Genomic DNA, 23323 nt, shown 5'->3' on the forward strand with positions numbered 1-23323 from the left:
TGGAGATTTATTTTCCAGTCCAAATATCCTTGTGTCAATACTATTCCTTCTGTAAACCTTTGTCTTGCCACTCCTGTATGATGGGTTCACCCTGCTGGTCCAAGTCCAAATCCTCAATCTGATTCCTTTATGTGATTTACATAGTTTCTATACCAAATTTCCAGTTCAGTTCGCTCCAGCTGACTTTTTCATAAAGTGCTAGCAAATTTATAGGCAAACCTTCTCTTTGACAAATTTTTTCATTATTTTTCTCATTTAGATTATCATATCTATCAAAGTCTTGCTTTTTTTAACTTTGCTACTCTCGATCAGGTAAAGAAAAACATTTAATTAATATATTAGATTATATTCAATAATACAGCACTGATTAAAGGTTAATGTTTTCAATTCCCGATAAATTTTATCTGGGCTTGAGCTAGACTTTCGTTCTCCAAGATCGTCGTGTGAGTTCCTGCTAGTGTCTGTAAAAAAATAATTAAATAAGATTAATTCTGTTAGGTGCTCACAAATGACTTTAATGATTTACAACTGTCATGTCTCATGAAAAGGCAAAGTTACAAAATTATGTAGAATAAATCTGTGATCAGAAAATTTGCGGTCCTCTCGATTGTGACTCGAATGACAAGTACCTATACTAAAGCGAAAAGTATTTTAGGAGTCACTCGGAAGAGTGAGTAAAACAGTTTCCAACCATCATTTGCGTCATCTAAAGGTAAGCACATCATAGAGCGGAAAGCAAAAGTACCATACAATATTAAGTTGTTTGACACATAGTGATTAGTAATGCGTAGATTCTATAGCGCTTTTAATATCGATCAAATTGTTTGATTTCTTCGCTCTATTTTTCTAGATATAGAAGCGGCTTATTGAACTTTAACTATGCTACAACAAATTCTATTTCAAGAGCGCTAGGTAAGAAGCAAGCTCCAGCAGTAATCTGTAAATGAATACAAAACTAGGCAATAATAATAATATAAAGTCAACACTGAGAAGGAAATAGCTAATGGAAGGAATAAATTTGCTAGGTCTATTGTCTATTGCTAGGGGCTATACGTTTGTGGGTGATCTGTTAAAGAAACTGTTCATGGAAGGTTTGTATTATCTGTAAGATACGTAGAGATGATCTATCAATTATTGTAGAGTAAATTTATCAGTACTCGGTATTTTTACAAAGAGAAGCCGAATGCAACTTATGGGATATAATTGATATAGCTGCAGAACATGTCTCTGAAATTATGTACCATACTTAAGAAACCCTGTATAGTTGCTCTGAGTTCACATTTAGTATCCATTTGTTGGTCGAGTCTCGAGCTATCCGGTATATGAAATTTTTGGTGTATTGATGTTTTTTTTAGGATCTTCACCGTTAATTACACCGGATATAATGGTTGATGAAATAATCTTACCTCGACTTCTAAAGGTTTTTCAAAGTACTGTCCCAGTCCGTAGTCTTCGCTAATCTCAATGTCGATCATTGGGCTCTGTGGTTTGAACAGTTTGGCTTGCGATTTCAGTTTAGTGAAAGTCGGCTGATACGTCCAGCATGCGTCGATCCGTTTCAAAACCGACGTCATCGCGTTCAGTACGAATGATTCAGTCATTCGTTCGTCAGTCTTGAAGTGCCCCATGATCACTTGGAACTTCTCGGGCAGCGTTTTCAGCTTGCGGATTTCTTGCTGCAACATTTTTTTTTTAATAAATAGACACTTAAGTAACCAGTTACCAAATTACCAGAACTTGATTAGCTTCCAAACCGGTCAGTTGTACCCTCATCAAGTTTCCAAGCATAACATTTTCTCGTTCTTCGTCCGAATTACTTCCGATCAACAGTTTAATGGTCTGTCGCATATACTCGGGCGACCCATCAATAAAGGACACTGTACCTTGTCGTCCAAGACTTTCTAGCCTACCGACTGTTTCTAGAGCTACATTACAACCTACAGAATGAGCCATGATGTGGAATGGTTGGTTTGGAGGCAGTAACTCTAGAAGTTCCTGCAGTCAAAGTCAATACAGCGTTGCCACTACTACTTTTTACAAATACTTACAGGGATTAGATGATCGACCATTTGGGAGATGCTGTTTTGTTGTACAGTTGACACGTAGTTGACTCCGTACACTTCAGCGTTCAGTCTTGGCGCTAGGTTGCGCAACAAGTTGCACACACCTTCGATACCAGGAAAGACAATGATTTTGCTGCTTGGTTGGTAGGAGTTGCTTAGCTGAACAATGCTCTTGGTTTGTTCTACTGTGTCCAGTAATTCTTTAATGAAAGGTGACCAGAACTCGTTGGGTTGGTCACTTTCAGCAGCCAAGTCTTTATTTTCGTTCAGTTCTACGATCCTTCATACCAAATTAATGTGAGTTACTTCGGTAGTTATGCTAAATGTACCTGGTTAGTGTTAAGGTTCGGAGCTCGGAAGGAGTTAAAAATATGTTGAAGTCTCGCTCTAAGGTTTGTTTGATTTCCACTCCGTTCATTGAGTCCATTCCTAATTCGGACAGGGCCGAATTCATGCTCACTGCTTTTAAATCTCTAATACCTGAAAATGGTATTTGCTGTTAAGAATCAGTTGGAGTTTCACACGATATGAACGCGGTCATTAATTAGTCGAAATACATGAAACTAACTAACCTATAATACCCAGAACAACGGACAGTATATTTCCAGAACCGCTGACGGCTTTTTTCTCTGCAACTACCATACTGGACACTACAGCAGCCTCGTCCTGCTTCAACAGCGTGTCCAGCACTTGCAAGCAATTTGATATGCTTTGTGACAGAGTGCCACCAATTTCCAGACTCTTGTTGGATTCTTCCATCGCGGCCACCAGTCCAACCTAGAATTATTTGATAGACAAAAGTATGGTTTGAGTGTTATGATTAATTACGTCTCCAATAACTCCCCATTGGACTGCTACAGCTGGTAGGCCGTCGCTTCGTCTTTGTTCACATATCCTCTCCATCACAGAATTGGCCATACCATAGTTGGTTTGTCCGCCATTACCACGACCACAGGACACTGACGAGAACACTACAAAGTTTCTGTACACAAACTATTTAAAATATTGTTGGTTGAATAATATGGACCACCTTACTTCAAGTTTGGACAGGATGTTCTAGTGATTTCATCCAAATACTGGGTGGCGTAAGCTTTAGGCCGGAATGATACCTCAAAACTCTCTTCAGTTTGATTGGGCAAGGTGGCGTCTTGCAGAACCACTGCCAAATTAAATACACCAGCAACAGGTGCCAGAGAGTTGGCTTCTCTAATCAAGCTTTCACACCCAGTTTTAGTGGTAATATCTTGGGTGAATATCTTCACTTTACATCCGTACAACTCCCATAACCTACACCGTAACTCATTATTGGTATTGTATAAAACATTTGAACAACATACGAGATTCGGTATTGTTGGTATCCATTGACCACACCTTTCCTGGAGGATAATACCAAGTTTTTGGCTCCTCTAAGAACGAGCCAATCGGCCAATTCCATTCCAAAACCGCCCAAACCTCCGCAAATCACGTAGGATTCGTTTGGTTGACAGAATAATCTGGGAGTACCTTTGAAAGGGACTGGGAGCTCCTTTCTGATTTGCACTAAAACTTTGCCCATGTGTTGGCCTGTGGCCATAAACCTGAAGGCTTGTTCGACGTCATCCATTTGGAACACATTGGTTTTTAATGGCTTTATAGCTCCTAAATTGATTGGATTAGAATTTATTATCAATTGAAATTAATTTAAAAAAATAGCCTAAAATAACAGACACAGGTTTGATGAGCCCTAAGGAAGACTCCATATAAAAACGAACCGTTATTCTAATATGGTTTGTTTCGAGCCCTACATCCGTTAGATTCATCATTCTACAGGATGTCCCAAATTTTCTACTGGAACACCCTGTATGTGTGCAGGTAATAAAAGCTTAGTAAGCACCTGAAGCAATGTATCCTTCTAGCAAATCGTGTAACTTCTGTTTGAAATCGTCCGTATCGTTGAACACCATATCCACCATAACACCATGAAAACTGCGCCCGTCTCTTAAATTTTTGGTTGGCAATCTATTGTCGCTTCCCAAGTCAAATTTTCCTATTTCCAGGAATTTTCCGTTTGGTGCCAAGCACCGGACGGAAGTTTGCAACTTTTCCTCGGCGAGCGAGTTTAGGATGATATCCACTCCTCGGCCTTTGGTTTGTTTCATAATCATTTGCTCGAAGCTAATATCCCTGGAGTTACCAATGTGAGTGGCTGAAAATTAATTTGTTGTCTAAGATGTTCTGTGCGTGGGGTGGTTGTTACCTTTTATTTGAGGAAAGTTTTCCAGAATGTATTTGCGTTTTTCTTCAGTACCAACTGTGGTGAAGACGGTACAACCCCATTTGAGGCAGAGGTTAATGGCAGCCTGACCTACTCCACCAGTTCCGGAATGAATGAGGACTGAATGGTAGGGTTTGATTTTCCCAATCTATCCAAACTTTATCAAATACACTCCATTAAAGTTGGCTACAAACCTACCTCAACTAGCGCAAACAAACATGTACCATACACTACCGGGACGGTAGCCGCTTCCTCTAAACTCCACTCTTTAGGTACATCCCACAACAGGTATTTTTGCGCTTTAGTCAAAGTGGCTAAAGAGCCTCCGGCCACCATCCCCATCACTCTCCTTCCGCTAAACCATGCAAGTGTAACTCAATTTTTAAAAGCTGTGAGGATTTGTTACCTCAAAGTCACTCCAGAAAACTCCAGACCCTGCACCACCTCTTGCTGGACTCTTCCATCGATGGCTTTTATGTCCGCGTTGATCCTTCCAGTTGCTGTCATTACATCTCTGAAGTTCAATGATGAGTAGTGGATCTGTAGTTATTACAACTTGATTATGATATTGATTTTAGAATACTTTGAGAGATGATGAGAGAAGAGGAGTAATTGCTTCATTATAGTGTCTTTTTTTTGTGATTAACCTACTCTGTACTTGCCTGCACAATTTCTTCATTCGGTTGGGTTTCACGCTTCCTGGTAAGTGGACCTTCCACCCACTTAATACTAGACAAATCTCCTTTGACTGTCAAATTAGCAAAGCAGTGCTCATACTCCTTCTCGTCAATTTCACCTTAGAAACCAACTTTTTAAATCTCTGATTGGGTATAAAATGGCACTTACTTAGGAGCAAATGCCGTAAGGTACCCCAAGTACCATTCCTCAAAATGTTAACGGCTAAACCTTTATCCAGTTGAGTTTTGTAGAAAGGATGAGCCGGATCGAAGTCTGGCGAAGGCGTGTTGATAAACAGGCATCGGACGTTCTGCGAGTTTGGTTCTCGTCTAATACAATTAACCAAACCTACAAGAAAATCAGATTATTAATGGCTGTGTTTCCTAAATTTGTCAAATTAAGTAAGAATGCCACGATTTTTGTTTAAAACTGCTAGAATTGTATTTTATTTAGTATTAGCTGTAGTAAGGTTAGACCGAGATAGACACCAATATGTTGGTGTCGTCGGCATTGCTCGTTAATGTGAATTTCTTTCTATTGGGCCCATTATGCTGCTCTGGGAAAACCTCTGTATTTGATCCAAAATATCACAAATTATCAATTTCTTTCAATTGTATGTGTTCAGATCCAATAAAAGGTCTGGTGCAATCTGGTATTCTAAGTGATCAATAATAGTTTTGATGACATGAAGTATTCATGCTGGTTAAACCTGTACTTATTATTTTTTAATTCTTTTAGTAAATATCGTTCTGTATTTAGTTATTAAGGTTCTTATTTTGTCCTTCATTCTTAAATCCAAGTTTTCTAATGGTTGTTTTGAGACAGAGAGAAAAAAGATGTAACATAGAACTCTGTTTTATGTAAATGAACTTAATGACTACATTTTCTCTTCAGTTGAACATTTCACAATTCAAATTGCTGCTTTCGGAAGTATGATAAGTTTACTTAAATCTTTTCCAATCTTTGCTCCACAAGAAACGGCAGTAACGCAAAAAATCAACAAACCAATTTCTTGATTTGAAAATGTTTACAGCATTTTGTACATTTTTCTGAACATTTAAACTTACCTACTATTCCATTTAATGGTTCATTTTGACTCCACACGACCACTTCTCGTTCTTCTGCCACTGCGCTCTTCAAATTGTCCAACCATTGGAAGTTTCTTCGATCACTGACATTAACAAACACTCTCGATTTTTTAGTTGAAGAATTATCGGTATTTCTCAAAAGGACCAGTTTTTCTGAGTCGGTTTCGTACACGTTTAGGAGTTGCAGTTTAGAGTTTTGCTGAGGTGGTAGATCAGAAGCCAGAGGTTCCCTGCTTATGATATACCCTCCTGCTACTGTAGCTTTGATGACTAGTTCAGTCTAATTGGGACAAATCTGAATTAATAACTGTATATGATACTGAAAATAACTTACGTTGTTTTTGTTCAGCAGGTTTGTCGCAATAACTACATTACTTTCAGGGATTTCACTTAGTTTCTTATTCTCCACTTTCACTTCAGTTTCAATGCGTGTAGGGGATAGTACGGTTATGTCTGGTTTGATCAAAGGTAAATCTTCCAGCACGTTTTTGATGATGGGACCTAAAATTCTACTTTAGCTTGATACAAATTCTTTAAAATTGCATTTACCAGCTAATTCATTCGGTTGGTCGTTATGAACTTCAACCACCTTGACCACAGTTAAGCCAGAATTTTCCAAAACAACTTGCATAAACACCCTGAGGGCTTGGTCGATCGTAAGTTTGCCTAGATTTGGTACGAATATCTGTTTTTCCAAAACTGGTACGTACATCTCTTTTTTTCTGCGTAGTGGAGAAGCGATCAGTCCACGAATTTCGACTCCTCCAGATCTAAGCAGTACAAAAATGTAGAGTTATTTACAAAATGAGTGCATTTATTTAACATTTTTAATTCAGATGATACAATCAGCTGGAGGTTCAGAAGTTTGAAAAGTTTTCCAACAGAATAAAGAACAATTTGTAGTTAAGATCATTCAGTATCTTAGGGATTGAAGGTGTAAAACTATGGGGATTAATTAAACACTTTCTTCATCTTTTACAGCACTAGAAAATCTGCAGAATATCTGGTAAAATGAGTAAAGTCTTCAAATTGAATTATTGTTTCACTTGGTTGGAAAGGTTTCTTTATGAAGAAGGAAACGTTTCAGAAAGTTTTGACTATTGTGGATACTCTTTAAAGAGTTTTTGAACCCCATATGTTCGATTCTGCTGTGGACGTCATTGCTAGTCACTAGATATATCTGTGAGACACTTAGAGAAAGTTTTTTAAGTCTCCAGACATGTCAAATTTTTACTTTACTTTGTTGATCTTAGGTTGTTGTATGCCTTTCAGACTCCTGATAAAGTTCAAATTTAAAAAAAAGAGTTAATCACCTAATAACTCCAAAACTATTACTGATAGGCAAATCAACATCACCATTCTCATCATCACCAGTCCTCAACGAGTTAATTTTCTCCAGGTGCATCTGAGGGTCAATCGACAGCTTGGCAATACTAGTGGGCACGTAAAGTTGTCTGGTGTCCACTGCCAAAATTTTGATTTGCAACATGTTGTCCATGAAGGCCACCCAATCGTTGCGCCACTTAATCTCCCCCTGGGTGGCTTTTATGTTGCAGGTGGTCAAACTTTTGAAAACGCCACTGAAATTTGATTACAAGTTATAGTAAATGTTTTCTGAAAATGCCTGAAAACTTACTTATAGTAGTACCCTCGTAGTTTCAGTTCTTTGTAAATGTCCTTGGTGTTCATGACTATGTCAGCGTCAGGGGCGAATCGGGGTGTGTCTTGGAGTTTGACGTTTTCAGCGTATTTGACAGTACCAGTAACGACGACGGCGTCCTCTTCTATAATTTAAATCACCAAAAAGTGTATTTTTCAGAATTCAACAACTCTAAACCCTCATCGGTTTATAAAATAATGTATTTTACAACCCTGAATCTTTCAATGTCGTATACAATAATTTCTCTTACCTGTAATTTCAAAGTTTCCTGTTTCTGTAGCAATAGTCAGACGTAGTTGGAGGATATTGTTCTTGTTGAGTGTGCAGGCCCTCAAAAACCTACAGTTCTCAAACACTACTTTGGTTTTTGTCATATCAGTTTCCAGCATGTCTGCCAATAAACCCCAAGCCAAGTAAAGGTAATTGGTGGCTGGGAAGAGTATCCTGCCTGGAATGTCATGTTAGATTTCAATTTCGATGATCACAGGAATGAAATTACCATCAATGTTGTGTCCTTCAATCATAGCCCAGTTATTGTCATTGAGATCAATATCGAATGTTCGTCTCTGTTTTTGCTTCACTTTGGTTTCGCAACTGGGAGTAAAGAACGATCTGCTGTGTTGCCACTTAATTTTTGACGAAATCATTGGGGTACCCAGGCTGACAGGGAATTCTACTTTGGGGTAGAGGTACTGGATCTGCGGCTGCAAACCCGCTTCAAATAACCTGCATTTGTGATTAATTTACCCTTTTGAAGTGAAATATACACTATACCGACCTTCCAAGTATAAACAAAATATCTAAAGTTGTGCTTGCCGAATTGAAGCTCAAAGTGTTGTAACGACCAACGTTCCAAGTAGGAGAAGTGCCCAAATGTAGCACTGTGGCATCTGCTGGCACTAATCTCTCAAATTTAGGCCTCGCATCATGGAACACAGCCTTAAGTAGGTTTTGCGGACGTTTGTTGTCATTCAGAAGCTTGGAATCTATTTACAAAAATCAGTTACCAAAGCTATCCAGTTAACAATACTTACAATGTTGTTGAGAGTCTGAAAGGGAGTAAACAAGTTCCAAAAACTCCTCCAAATCCAGTGACGTTTCGTACAAAGCTTTGACCAAATGCCCGAAAGAAAAGGCCAAAACCTCAGCTTTGAGAATTTGCAACTGTTTCAATAGTTCGATACAAGCTGCTTGAGTCAGGGCTTCGTAGAAGAGTTTAGTAGGTCCTCCTTTACGTTCAAAATCCAAGTCCAAATCTTTTTTGTTTAAAAAGTTGGTCACTCTAAAAATATTCCAATTTTTACGATGTTTGACATGGATTTTCTAGGGGTGAACCTGGTTCTGAAATCACCCAGTATAGGAATGTTGAGAAGGGTTGGTAACAAACTTTGGTTTAACTGGCAGGAACCTCCCAGGTAAAGATACAGTTTGCTTTGTTGCTTTCCTTTAACTCTGGAAACTGATTTCTCTAGAATACCTTTGTTTGAGACGATGATAAATCCTCTAAAGATGTGATTGGTGATTGGTTTTCTGCAATTTAGTAAATTGTAATTGGCAGTAGTGGGGAACTTGATTTGTTAGCTGTTCTTCTAGAGTTAGCAACGGTTACCTAAAGATGTTATGTATCAAACCGATGTGTTCCTCATCTAGTTTGTCCCCCACGTCGTTCAGTAAAAGTTCAACAGCGTTTTCGGTACGTCCGCTTACACACACCAATCTAGGTAAATCGGTGCTGAAGCCTTGAACTTTATTTGGTTTGACTTTCCAGTACTTCTTTACAATAGCGTGGCCATTTGAGCCTCCGAAACCAAAACAACTCATTGCTGAAACGAATTTTGTTTCACATGAAGCAGAAACACAGCTGATGACGTAACCATCATTTGAGTTGAAGTGAACCTTACCAGTTAGGGCGTTTCCTTTTGGGTGGGGTATTTTGTCGACCACAATTTTGATTCGTCCTTCTAAAATACCAAGTAGACTTGGCTTGGGGGTTTTGTAATGAATCGTTGGCAAAATGGCGTTGGAATGAAACATGACGGCTAGCTAAAATATGTTTTTAAGTGTCACTCTAATGAATTTATAAAAGAAACTTATTCAAAAGGCAAAAAAATCAACTTGTTTGATCTGTTTCAACATAAAAAGAATGAATATTTTAAAATGTAGATTTTTATTGCGGTTTGTGCTATTGTACGGAAGTGTTCGACAAAACAGTGGAATATGCCAAGTGACTTTATCAGGCCACTAAATATGTTTTTGCCATTCTGGTATAATTAATTAACATTAATGTTTTAATTATTACTTTGCAAAAACAGCTTATGTAGTCCAAAATTTAGTTGAATGTACCTTATTTACATAACAGCTTACTAATGAATCCCCAATTTCCACTACTAACCTTGATCAAATTACACAAAAACGAGGCGCTTTCCGTGTGTCCTATGTTGGATTTGACGGAACCCACCAAAAGTTGGTTCTTTCTGCCTGGTGTGAAAATTTGATCGATGGTTGACATTTCTTCTGGATCTCCAGCAACCGTTCCTACCAAATAAAGTTCTAATTAATTTAAAGAAGGCAAAAAAAAAGACAAAAATATATTTTTTCTAGTATATGAAGATGATTAATAAAGTTATAATAATTAAGCCACTGGATATTTGGATTAGTTCAAAATCAATAATTGAAACTAAGCAATCGATATGAGTGAAATACACAGTGACGTATCAGTGGCTTATCGATGCAATAATAAATTCAAAAAGCAATAAAACTAGTACATCTGTTAAATAAAATAAAATATCAATGGTGGTACACTTTTCGTTATACAGTGGCGTACCTGTTGTGTAATGTCAGAAAATAGATTTAAAAGTTAAACGTTAAAACTTGTAGAAAATCAAAATTTTACCGGTTCCATGAGCTTCGAGGTACTCGACCTCAGCCGGATTCACGCCACTTTCCTCATAGATTTCTTTGAAAAGTTCGTACTGAGACTCTCCATTAGGAAACGTAATTCCCTGATCGGTATATCCATCACTGTTCGTCTTCATGTGAACTAAACTACCGTAGATCCGGTTGCTGTTTTTAGCCTTTTGCAACAAAACGGCGGTGGCTGCCTCCGACCTTACATAACCCCGTCCATCGATGTCGAAGGGTTTGCAACGTCCATCTGGACTTAACATCAATCCCAACCTATGGTAGGAAAGGAAAGAATGATGTTTTTTTCAATTCAAACGACAAAAAGTGTACTTGAAGGGAAGTCCAGAAAGTTAAAAATTGTCGTGAGAATCCTGTACGAAGTCTCTAAACTTTAAAAATGAATTTAGTAAATATGACATTGACAACTACAGGAACTCTTTGTTTTTTGCTTGAAACTGGTTTAGAAATTTAAGTTTTTTAAGTTAGTTGAAAATGAACAGAAATATTGAAAACGGCAAAATTGTAAGTATCTAAAAAACTAGAAAACTTTGGCAACAAACATGGAAAAGCATACAAAATCTTTTTTAGTCTTTGGAATGCCAGAAACTTTCGGAAAATTACATTTCCAGGAACCTAAAAACACCAAATACGAGGTTTTGTATAGGAATACGAGCAATTTCCTATACTCGACAAGACAATTTCAGAACTTTTTCAGATTGTACTACTGATAAATTTATAGATTAGATGACAATAGTCCACTCTGGATAATTTAAAAATTAACATTTTTTTGTTATTCAAAATGAATTGGTAGATTATACAGGGTGGTCTTTTGCATACCAAGCTAGACACTTGAACAGATATTTCTCTTCTTAATTCAAAGATCATCCTGCACAAGTATGAACATTTTTTGTACTCCACTTTATTACATACCATATATTTTCTATTTGGTATTTTAAAACTGATTCAAGCATCGTGTGTGATTTATTTCAAAACAAAATCACTATTCGAAAGTAAAATTAGCTGGAATATTTAAAATTTACCAGTTGTAAGCAAAATGAAGGTCGGACAAACAAATTCATGTTATTTAAATTTCACAATAGCTTTCATTAATTAAAAAAGTAAGGAAAGGTCGTAGGTAACGTTTAGGTAACCAAGTTTGTAATACTCACTTGTTGATTCGGTAGTAAAACAGTTTTTAAATTGTAATATCAGCCTTTGTCTTATAATATTTGAAGATTTTACTTGAAATGAAAGTTCTGGTCTGGTATGAGAATAACCTTTTATGATAATGAGCATTATTATTCACACAATTGACGTCTAAAAATGTTTCATTAGGAATTATAATTGGTGATGAATGCATATATTGATCAAAATTTGATGATTGCTTAACTTACCTAGCAAATTGTAGTGAGAATCCTCCAAGACTAATCGTGTTGGCAGAGGCCACTAAGGCATTGTCACACTGGCCTAATCTTATTGCTCTATAAGCAGAATCTAAGGCCATTGCTGAGCTACTACAAGCTGTATCCACAACGAAAGATGGACCTTTTAATTTCAAGTGGTGGCTAATTTGGTTGGCGTAGACTGACTTTTGGTTTCTAAAATAAGCATTTTAGAACCAGGTGAAAAAAAATTCTGAATAGAACCAGTAATAATCAAACATATGAATCTGACTGAAATACTGGTTGCGCTTACCCCATAATAATATTGCCATTTTCCTGTTGGTAATAAGTGAACCAGTAGTGTTCATGTTCGGAGAGACAAATCCCTATAAACACTCCAGTGTTAGTTCCTTCCAAGTCCGAAGGGTGCAATCCGGCATCGAAAATTGCTTCGTAACATTTCTCCAGGAGCATTTTGCATAATGGGTTGAGGGTGACAGTGTGACGCATTGTAACCCCTTTGACATAATAATTTATTAATAATATAATAATAATAAATCATCAAATTGACAAACTTAATACAAAACTACATAGATTACGTTACATCTAAAAACTCTTCCACTTATTTAATATTGTTGTTCTTTCTACTTAATGAACATTACAAAAAAGAACTAAATCTGTATTTCTAACCGTTTTCAAGATCCACTCATTATCCTGGACACACTGTATAGATACTAATAATAACATTAAATTAATGCTCATATTGACAAATTCACAAGAAAAAAACTTAATTTTACAGGACTTTTTAAAACAACATAGCCTCATCAAGCTCAAAGTTTTTCATTATTTCAGATGTTAATAACTTTTAATTTAATGTTTAAGGCTTCTTGGACTAGTTATTTAGGGTTTTTTTTATTCAAAAGTGAATGTTTCAGTAAATTTGAAATCAAACTGTCATAACACCCCTTTTACTTTTTCTGAGTGTTGTCTCTTATGCTTGATGTAGAAATTGAACTGTTTTTCTTTGGGACTGTGTCGGATAGATTAGACATTTTCTTTCTTCAATAAAATGTAATATCACTTGCTACTATCTTCAGGATTAGAAAAATCATATTTCTAGATTGCAGGTAGTTTTAGAAGACTGAAAATAGCTTTTTTAACTGTTTTTAGCCGTAACTTTAAAACTGAATGTTTGATGAGGGTTTAAAATCTAAGGACATTTGCCCCCTTTCCAGAAAAATCCGACTCGATGGACCAAATTGAATTCACGCAAAACTCACCCAATTTGTATATCGTAGATGACTTATTGAACCAAATAGGAATGTCAGAAGAGTTTTTGAATATTAAATATGATGATATTGAAAGTTGAAAAACGAAAATAATTATACTTCATTATAAATAAACTTTTACTTTTTGTTCATAAGCTTGATAGATTAAAATGATGAAATCGAATTACTTTTTGATAAAATTATGGATTTAGGACCTAGAATTGATGAACAAAAAAAGAAATTGACAGATATCTGGTACAAATTTGACATTAATCTGCTTAATACTTTTTAGCTATTTTTTCACATTTTTTTTTTGAATATTGAATCTTTTCTGAAAAAAAGACTTAACCAACTCTAAAACACTTTCACTGGTACTTACCAAAAAATCCATTATCAAATCTTGTTTTGTCGTTCATCAATCCAAATCTGGGCGGTAATTCCGGATTGGGCGGTATCAAAGTAAGAAGTTCCTGCTTATTTTCCAAAGCGTTCACCAGGTCATCGATATCGTCGGCCTTTGGGAAACTTCCCGAAATTCCTGCGATTTACCCTCGTTTAAGTTCCTTACTACATTTAATGATAATGGCAAATTACCAGTAACAACCACTTCATCTTCAGGAGGAGGGTGGGAGATCACTTTTCCGAATTGCACGCTTGGATCACTTTCCATTTTTGTTCACAGTGGAAAAAAAAACTGCACTGAACCAAATTAATTAACGCATCGATCCTTTATATCTATAGATCATTCCACTGAATAGTTTATATTACGCAAATTTTCGTTAATTTAGGCCTACTACAACTCATGACGATAAATTCAAGTTCGAATGGTTTGAATAAGAAACCTTTTTTTTTTTAATTCTTGTCGGCATTATAGTGGGCCGTGTAAAAATTGCCTAATTTGAATGTTAAATTAAAAAGCATAATAAAACAAAGAAAAACAGAGAAAAGGTTAAAGGTAATCACTTTTATTTAATGTATTTTGATATAGCTTCCGGGAATAAATATTGAACCCAGTAGGTTTAATAATCGATTATGTAAAAATACCGTTCTATTGTTAGGTATTAATTATTATCATATTCTGGGTAGGCTAGACTTGTTTACTACCTTGTTACAGTTCAGTTAACTACGTTTTATACAAGGTGTCCTAAGAAGAAAGTAACTATAAAGTAAAATACTTAAAAAATGCCGGTATTGATCTGTCAACTGTATGGAAGTGAGAGGGTTTTATCTTCATACTTTTTCCGAAATTGCCAAAAATTGTATTTTTTAGGTTATTTCCAAAACGGTGCCACTTATGACAAAACGTACACGAAATTCGGGTTGTCCATAGGGTCTGTTTTTGACCATACGCAACTTTAGAAACGTATGAAAATTATACGCAAATTTGGAGTCAAATTTGTTTGATTGACTTGATCATGGAAATTTGCCTATAAGTATAAAGTGTGTCTCATCTTGTGCTTTTAATAAAAGAAGATGTCTTATGCTGCTTCAAAAGAAGATAGTCACCTATAGCATTTCTTGTACATAATGGGACCGTTCGATCATATCAACAGAAGATGAACTGGCAAACTAAATTGCCCTTCAAAAAGAATGGGACAGCAAAATTTTTTTTTGAGCGGCTGTATCTTCAAATTGAGTCACTCGATTTTAATAATTTTTTTGAGGATTAAAAGGTAATTTCTTTTTTTTTCTGATGACCTAAATGATCTTTTTGAAAGTTGCCACGGATTCGAGTATACAGGGTGTGAGAATCGAGTGAATCAATTTGAAGAAAGAGCCGCTCAAAAATGACCAAAAATGTTGCTGCCTATTCTTTTTGACGAGCAGTTTATTTGATTTCACGATGTCCAAACAGTAGAATTCTGATTTTAAGCTTTATGATTGTATTATTCTTGTAGCTATATTTTTAAATGAAAACTCAATTTAAACAATATTTACTTTATTCAGTTCTACATTACAATATTGACTAATACAGACTAATCAGTCTTTCGTCCTTTTTGGTGTTTTGAGGGACTTCGCTTTTTCGGACTCTTCGACTTCGAAGCAGACTTCTTTTTGGTTTTGCTCTTAGACCGCGACTTGCGCTTGACTTTCCTTTTCGTCTTTTCGGGCGAGACTGGAGACAGTACCTTCTGATTGGTCGCCGCCACTTCCGGTTGACGTGCAAACGAGTCATATCCCAACTTACCGCATACTTTACCTTCATACATGTCACGATAAAGTGTACAAGTGAAAAGTTGGGTTATGGGAAACATACCGTTGCAAAAGTCTTCGCCGCATTCTGCGCAGCATACAGTACGCATCTCCACCACTCCAGCTTTGTTCTTGATTTTCCTGACTTGGGGATCCATTTGAAACTGTCTTTTTTCTGCTCCTCGGCTTTTGTTTTCCAGTTTTCCCAATTCTACCAATCTAAATTATTATCAAAAATACAGTCAGTCATGTCAGTAGTTAAAAGAGAGGAAAAAATATTTAATTTTATGTAATACACGCCACTGGATTTTATTGTCGTTTTTACTACAATCTGAATAAACAATCGATAAAATCTAATATGGCGGGCGTAAATTTTGTTCACCCTGTAACTTTAAAACAATTAATAGCTTTTTTTTAAATTATCACAGGCCCAAATATCTCAATGAACAATTTCTTAAATTTTTACCTAAAAAATGCCAGAAATCCAAATAATATCTAACCTCAAATTTCATAAAGATTCATTAGTAAGGCAAACACCATTATAATAGTAGTTTGTCAGAGGCAATTTTGGACCAAAATGTCAAATACTAATCGCGATAAGGATCCGATTGCCTAAATTTGGTAGAAATTAATAAACTATTCGTAAAATGTCTACAATTATACAGCTCCACGTCCATTTGCCGACTAAATATCTAAATTTGACAGAACTAGTCGTGAAATGTTGAAAACTGTCTAAAAATCCTAAAAAGAATTTCTACAGTTTGTAAAGCGTCTGTAAATTTGATTAAACATGTTGGCAACTTTCTACAGTCACTGGTAGTTCATATTAGAAAGTGCCTAAAAATGTTCAAAATTATTTAAAAGTATGTAAATTTGTCGTTATTTGTGTCGTCTACTGTCCAAATTACTAATTAAGTTAGGGTAGTTTAAATCTTGTTGGAAAAGGTCTAATAATATTGAAATATTTCTAACGAGTTGGGGAGCTGTCCGAATTTGATTAAACATGCTGGCAACTCCTTAAAGGTGGTGAAAGTTCTTGTCAAACGTCTAAAACGTGGTGAAAAGGGTCTAAAACATTGTTTAATCAGTTTCTAAAGTGTCCGTATTTGACAAAACATTATGTTTATTGCTGTCTAATTTTGGTAGAGCTTATTGTAAAATGTTTGAGTCAAGTGGAAAATCGGTCATTTTTTTTGTAAAATATATGATAATTGTTACCAACCTAGAAAAGTAGCTTTCTTCAATTTTGTTTTTGGGCCTCAAAGTGGTTAGCATTTTCCAGTCAATAGACACTTCAGCCAAATCTTGAATCTTTAAGCTTTGCATTTCGACCGGCAAAGGGTTCATAAACAAATACGGTTCCCTCATCTTGCGCAAGTCTTTTTTGCCCGATTTAAACTTGAAGTTCTTCTCTCTAATTTTGACAGTCTCCGGAGGTTTTTCCGGCTTGATCTTGAAATCGGGAACTTTCTCCAGAAGACGACGCAAATCCTCCTTGGTGCTACAGGTGGCTTTGGATAGGTCCAAAATAGGTGCCACCTCCTTTTTCTTCACTAGTAGATCGTCAATTTTTGCCATCTAGTCTATAAAAAAATCACAATTTTGGCCACAGTTAATGAAAGTTTAATGAGGTGATGTGGGGTAGTCCCATTTTTCTTGAGCTAACATCAACCCGTTTTGTAGAGATTGTAGTTTGTTGAGCACCTCATCCTTTTGATCCCTGGTGGAGAGATCTTCAGACTGATAACCTTCACGTGAGGTTTCTTGAATTTTTAAAATGTCTACTCGGGAATTTTCTGTACAGCCGTGACATCTACAGCCGCAATTGTCTATGGGTACAATTTCAGTTTGGTACATTTGGATGTTGCCACTGAAGATGCGTCTTTCTTCTTTCCTCCATCTTGCTCTGGAGTGACGTTTTTCTGACAAGTCTTTTCGTCTGTATCGTATTGGGGTGCCAATTTGGCTGTCGTCGCTTGAGTTCTTTTCGTCGTAGCTCTTATTTGCGTCACGCTTTTGACGTAGCTTTCGTCTTTGATACAGTAAATCCTTTTCGCTTTGCTTCATGTAGCGGGTTGGAGGCCTGTTTACTCCCCACTTAGGTCTTTCTTCCATGCTTTCACTGCGACTTCGCCTTTCCCGTCTTTTGTTTTCGTAGCTTAGCTCCAAATTGGACATTTTCTCTCTCAAGAACTTCTCACCACTTTCCTGCGATTTGGCGGAGTTTTGTGGCACCATGTCGGTTTGAGTACTGCTGTCGCATTTCCTCATATTGTTACGGTACTGGGTGGGAGTGAGAACGCGATTCTCAGTTCTGGTAGTGTTTAACATCATGTAGTTTTCGTTTGAAGGTCCGGGCATAGACACAGGCATGCAAACTGGATACTGTGGCATGGTAGTGGGGATGAGGAGAGCGTATTGTACTGCTTGGAAACTGTCCATGGTTGGTTGGATGAAGTAGTTGAATTGGTGTTGGAGGTTGTCAGGTTGGTGTCTTGGAGATTGATTTAGTGGAGTTAAACTTCGGTCGTTGGATTGGTCAATTTGTGGTGCAACTGCGGTTAGGTTGTTATTGATCTCTTTGTTTATTGGAACTGGAGTTCTTTGCGCTGATGACACTTCTTTTGTGTTGTTTAATTGCTGCTCTTCTTGTTCTACTTCTGGACTTCCCACTTTGTCTTTATCTATAACATTTTCAGCGATGTTCAAGTTATGATTTTGGTGCTTCATCATTCTAAGGCGCATTTTCTCCAATTTGGCTTCTTGCTCCGCCTTTTCCATAGCCTGTTGGATAGCTTCTTTGCGTTTACGTTCTCGTTCCAGTTTCTCCTGCAATGCGCGTTCTTCTTCTAGTTTTCGTTGTTTTTCGTGTTCTTGCTCTCTCTGAATGCGTAGCTCTTCTTCATGCTCTTCTCGGATTATTCTGGCTCTTTCTTCTTGGCGCTTTTTTTCACGCTCTTCCAGTTGTTGCCTGATTGCTTCTTGATGGGCTAACGCCATCTGGCGTTTACGTTCCCTTTCAGCTAATTCAGCAGCGTCTATTGGAATATTTTGGCCTCTGATGTAACTTCTACTATTTGGTATAAATTAGTATGGGATTTTTGTTAGGAAGGTTAGAATTACCTGGGATGGGAAAAGCTGGATCCAGTGCAAGGTCGGTCATTCTCCTCAAACCGGCTTTGTTCTGGTGATACTGAAGGGGAGGAGTTGGCCACGACTATAGCGCCTTCTGCCTCCAAACCTCGTTTGACCCAATTGGGCGGTTCGTTTGGCGATTTTTCTTCTGGATGGTCTTTGGCCTGCCAGAACTTGCCTATCCCCACTCCTTTGTCACCCCATTTGGCACTAAATTAATTGTGTAATACATACAACTGGTGTGAACACTTAACCTATCTTACCGATCGTCTCGGCAACTGGAAGAAGACTCATAACCGCTTTGCTGATGATTCTGGCCTGCTGACCATTGATTATTGCTTGCAGGTGGCAGACTTCTGGCGTTTTTATACTCTGGGGTTGGGAAACTGTCACTTCCGTAACCGGAAGTCTCCCCACCCCTGTCGGGCTTATCCGGTTTACTGTCATTTCTGTAGTCGTAGTTGGAATTGAACTGGTTTTTGTACAATGGTGGTAAACTGCTACGTCGCGTTGATGTTTGATAGTCTGGAGGAGGTTCTTTAGCCAAAAGCGTTGGTTTTGATGAGTAACTGTACCTGAAAGGATGTAAAGAATTAGTTAAGGTGTTATACAAGATGTCACACTTTTAAGTGATCCAACTTTGATGGCATAATGTTTTTACAGTTGACAACATTAAAGTTTGGCCACTTTAAAATGAGACTAAAAATTAAAATCTATACTTTTCTGAAGTCTTGTCAAAGCTGATTTGGTATTGGGGGTTGCGCAGTATCCCCAGTCTTTCAAGTTCTTCTGTAAAATTAACACTTTTTAGAGTAAAAAATATGAATCAACAGTAACCCACCTCTCTCTCTTGCCCATTGTTGCTTCTTTCTCTCCACCAGGGACATGGAATTGTTGTGGTAGCATGGATGTGTCATCTCCAAACCATTTCGCTCCTTTGTTAATAAGCTACAAAGGCCTACGTCACTATTCCTGCTATTATTGTCGCAATTTAATAAATCTCATAGACTATAATAGTAACAGAAAAGGGTTGTCGTGAGTTGTCCCACTATAGAACCGTGACCTCCTTCAAAAAGTTTACCCAAATTGTTGCGTGTCGTATAGTTCTGTACCAGTGAATACGCAATACGAAAATGGGTTAATAGTACGACATTATGACTTCTTAAAGCGGCCTGAAATGGTGAAATTGTATGATAATGAATGGAAGTGGAGAAGTGTAACAGGAAGTTTTTGAGGCCTGTTGCCCTACCTGGAAAATATGATTGATATGGAAATTATATGCAAAATGTACGTAATTAAAATGTCCATAAATAAAACGGTAATTAGAGAATGGGGTGAATAATTAAACTAAAAATATCGTTAAGGAAAGAGTTTTTTTTTAAATAATATTAAAATACAAAATATGAAACTTTTTTCTTTAAATTCACTCACTCAGGGTAGGTCACTTGGTTTACAGCATGAATTCTGCAAGAAGTTTAAGATAATTTGTTTCTATTAGTTTTACTGTATTGAAGACAAAAGGGGTAAACATTAAATGCTGTCACAAAAAAAAATCAATTTAAATTCAGAACATTCAAAGGCAATTCCACAAAATACATTATCTGTGGATAAAATTACCAAAGCTGAAACTCCAAGGCACTTTAATAAATTATGAAAAAAAGAACACAATTTAGGTTGAAAATTAAACTGAATAACACTTGATATACTTTCTGAATTACAGTTAGAAATGGTATAAAATATAGTAGACAATTTATTTATTTTCATTTAGAGGACAGCCTATGGTAGGTTTTGTTTAGAGTGTGATATTTTACATTCTATTGGTCACATTCAAAACTCAACTTAGCTTAAATTAGCCATCAATATGTTAGGGCAGTGGGTTCATGCAACAGTAAAACTGAAATATTAAAAAGAAACTTGTCTAAAAGCAAATTTAGTTAATTGTGACTATTTAAGTTAAAGTCAAAAGTTGAAATTTCATTCATAAAGCTATAAAATACGTTTGGTACTGTTTATACTGATTTTACTGGATTTTAAGAGTGTTTTGTGGTTTTACAGCTTTATGGAAAATAATTGACGGTTATAGACTAAAATTAAGTCAGAAACATACAACCAAACGGTATAATTGCCAAAAATGTACTGATGATGGTATAAAATTAATTCAACCAAAATCAAACTGATTTCGTTTGCCTAATATTACTACTACACTACATACAGCTGATAACTCAGCCATTTCACCGGTTTTTTTGATTTAACTCGGTTATTTTGACAGAAAAATGAAAATAAGCTGATAAACCCATTAAGCCACCCAAAATAGTTTTACATACCCAAGTTAATTGCTCCTCATCCTCAGGACAATCAACTTGTGTATGTGTTAAAAAACATCATTCAGTCACCTTTTTAATTTGATTTTAGCTTTAACTGTCATTTCCTGTTACTTTTTATTCTTTGTTTTATATAACAACAACAATTTAAGCAGGTTTATGTGTCACATCCTTGATGTTCTTTACATGTATGAGGGTAATATAGTTTTTATACAGCCCGTATGTTTTTTGTTTCACTTTCTTGTATCAAGTACACGTGTTATGTAAGTGGATATAACTGCCTTGAATTTATAGAGGAGGCAAAAAGACTAAAAACTTGAAAAGTGACCTAAATTGATACGATTAACCGGGTCAGTGTGACTGCCAAAATTATAGCCAAGAAACATGAAAATTTAATATGCGACAACCTTGCCAATACCAAGAAATTGTGACGTGTGTTTTCTGTATTAATTGATTCGTGAGTTGTAAGGAAAAATTAGTTATTCTTAAGGGTATACTTTTCCCAAACCAAGCTTTAAGTCTGACAGTACTAATGGGAAAAAGGCACAGTCTTAACCACACTTACTTAAGCTTTTCTTAAAGTACCGCGGTCAGAAATTAATAGCAAATCAATTTGAGGATTTTAGTTCAAAATAACTAACTTAATCCATGAAAAAAACATGAAAATTCATACCTTTACAAACTTCTCCCCTTCAAAACTAAATTGCACCGCAACAATTTTCCGCTGCTCTTTTCTCGCAACTGACTACATGCGGAAAACTTCGTCGCTTATTTGATCGAACCGCGTTGCTTGGAGATGGAAAACCAACACAATGGCGGGTTGTTCACCTCGTTTTCCCGACCGGAAATCTCCGGGAACGGTTTGGAAAGTTGGCTTAAATATGATTTTGACCGTTTTTTTAGTCAGTTTTCCTCGAAGCTAATCGGGGTAATTTAGGTAAACGTGTACTACTGACCTTCAGAAAGGATTGATTATGTAAAATGTTGAATTGAGTTATTCAGGTTTTGGTCTGATTTTGACATTTTCAAATTTTTCCTAAAATTAAAATTTTGCATTTCCGGATATATCAAAACCACCATGGGTTGGTTACATTTAAAGTTCCTATCCACCAATGTATTAGATGGTGCAAGTTTTACTCCTTTTATTCTTCTAACTAAATACGTTTACATAGGTGATAGGTGAAGTATGCGGATGACACATCTGTTATTGTGACAGTGATCAAAATAGTTGCTCGCCTGCAGTGAAGCAGAGGTCCTAATGGTGTAGACCATCTCTGAAAACAATGGGTCCACTCAGAGGGTCTGGAAATTTTTAGAAAGGCGCCCTAGGTCCCACTTGAGCTAAATTATACTTTGACTGTGACAGGTCATGTGGAAAATGTCACAGTCAAATGAAAACTTAGCCTAAGGTGTTTTTTTAAACATATCGGTGCAAATGGCCCTTAGCAACCCTTATATAGGCTTTTGGTAAATTTCGACATGACCCTAGAAGTTTTCAATCGTATTTAGACGCCTCTATGGCATTTTTAAACAATTCTTAAGTTTAGAACACTTGTAGCAGCCTCTAGGCAGTTTTCAGAAGATGGTTAGTAGCATTTAGAGACTACTGGCACTTTTTTAATGGATTTAGAAGCTTTTGACATTTTAAAACAATTCTGGAACTTTTCAGAAAGTTCCCAGAGGCCTCTCTAGCAATTTAGAAGATTATCTGAAAGGTTAAGACACTTGACACTTGTGGAGAGCTCTAGAACTTTTGAGTAAGTTCTCAGTACCATTTACAGATCTTTGGCACATTCAAAACGATCCTAGAGGCCTCTGACAATTTAAATTAAATCTGGGAAGGTTTAATAAGACTCGTAGAAGCTTCTGGCACTTTTTAAACTGTTGTCAGAAGCATTTAGAGGCCTTTGGCACATTCAAAACGATCCTATAGAGGCTTCTGACAATTTAAAACAAGTCTGGGAGTTTCCTGGTCAGGATGGACGTCGTATTCATACTAATCGTTATTTTTTCAGGGATTTACTTATTTAACATATTGTACCTTTTCTTGGGTACCATCTTCTAAGTAGAAAAGCACCATGGTGTACCTCCTCTAAACACTACACTTTTTAAGCAGATCATCCTTCTTTATATTGTTTAGTAAATATGAACTCATCTGAAGATGCCTCTTCAGTTTGTGTCTTCGGATGCATAAGGGTGTAGAAGAAACTTATCTTTAGCCAGTCGATGTTTTTTCCTAATTTTTTTTTGGAATAAATAGAATTCAGACCTGAATTGAATTAATCTAAAATATCTGAAGTCAAATACTACTGGGTCCATTACACAACTATTAAGGAACCGCAAATATAATTAAACATCAAAAATCGAGTTTTTATTA

General features: G+C 36.5%; 3 protein-coding genes across 6 annotated transcripts; all 3 read right to left on the reverse strand.

Moving 5' to 3' along the window:
* Window positions 1–325: 325 nt before the first annotated feature.
* On the reverse strand, window positions 326–14038 carry LOC145731509 (fatty acid synthase-like). The gene is made up of 33 exons (XM_081983317.1): window positions 13892–14038; window positions 13677–13835; window positions 12343–12547; window positions 12042–12245; window positions 10637–10920; window positions 10136–10278; window positions 9645–9786; window positions 9353–9566; window positions 9079–9273; window positions 8778–9025; window positions 8522–8729; window positions 8243–8469; window positions 7994–8191; window positions 7720–7867; window positions 7397–7663; window positions 6633–6853; window positions 6418–6584; window positions 6063–6363; window positions 5164–5343; window positions 4980–5113; window positions 4724–4857; window positions 4516–4672; window positions 4300–4465; window positions 3937–4248; window positions 3401–3701; window positions 3099–3350; window positions 2892–3045; window positions 2636–2840; window positions 2393–2543; window positions 2049–2343; window positions 1732–1995; window positions 1407–1676; window positions 326–461 (listed from the first exon to the last, which is right to left on the reverse strand). Exons 1-33 carry the CDS (start codon window positions 13965–13967, stop codon window positions 384–386), a joined length of 6660 nt encoding a protein of 2219 aa, XP_081839443.1. The 5' UTR covers window positions 13968–14038; the 3' UTR covers window positions 326–383.
* Window positions 14039–15219: 1181 nt separating this feature from the next.
* Window positions 15220–17068, reverse strand: LOC145731528 (uncharacterized). Of its 2 annotated transcripts, XM_081983350.1 has the most exons (3): window positions 16713–17068; window positions 15555–15709; window positions 15220–15497 (listed from the first exon to the last, which is right to left on the reverse strand). In XM_081983350.1, exons 1-3 carry the CDS (start codon window positions 17066–17068, stop codon window positions 15274–15276), a joined length of 735 nt encoding a protein of 244 aa, XP_081839476.1. In that variant the 3' UTR covers window positions 15220–15273. The 2 variants fall into 2 exon arrangements, with proteins under 2 accessions (XP_081839476.1, XP_081839475.1); XM_081983349.1 differs by having other exon boundaries at window positions 15220–15709.
* A 45-nt stretch (window positions 17069–17113) lies between these two features.
* On the reverse strand, window positions 17114–22321 carry LOC145731510 (uncharacterized). 3 transcript variants are annotated; one of them, XM_081983318.1, is made up of 8 exons: window positions 22038–22321; window positions 21903–21982; window positions 21620–21820; window positions 19467–19600; window positions 19345–19414; window positions 18889–19200; window positions 18614–18835; window positions 17114–18563 (listed from the first exon to the last, which is right to left on the reverse strand). In XM_081983318.1, exons 4-8 carry the CDS (start codon window positions 19540–19542, stop codon window positions 17114–17116), a joined length of 2130 nt encoding a protein of 709 aa, XP_081839444.1. In that variant the 5' UTR covers window positions 19543–19600; window positions 21620–21820; window positions 21903–21982; window positions 22038–22321. The 3 variants fall into 3 exon arrangements, with proteins under 3 accessions (XP_081839444.1, XP_081839445.1, XP_081839446.1); XM_081983319.1 differs by having other exon boundaries at window positions 19467–19573; window positions 21620–22321; XM_081983320.1 differs by lacking the exons at window positions 21620–21820; window positions 21903–21982; window positions 22038–22321 and having other exon boundaries at window positions 17114–18560; window positions 19467–21607.
* Window positions 22322–23323: the final 1002 nt, after the last annotated feature.

This window comes from Ips typographus, linkage group LG7 (genome assembly GCF_016097725.1).
Source record: "Ips typographus isolate SLU linkage group LG7, UJ_Ityp_2.0, whole genome shotgun sequence".
In the NCBI taxonomy this organism is placed as follows: Eukaryota; Metazoa; Arthropoda; class Insecta; order Coleoptera; family Curculionidae; genus Ips; species Ips typographus.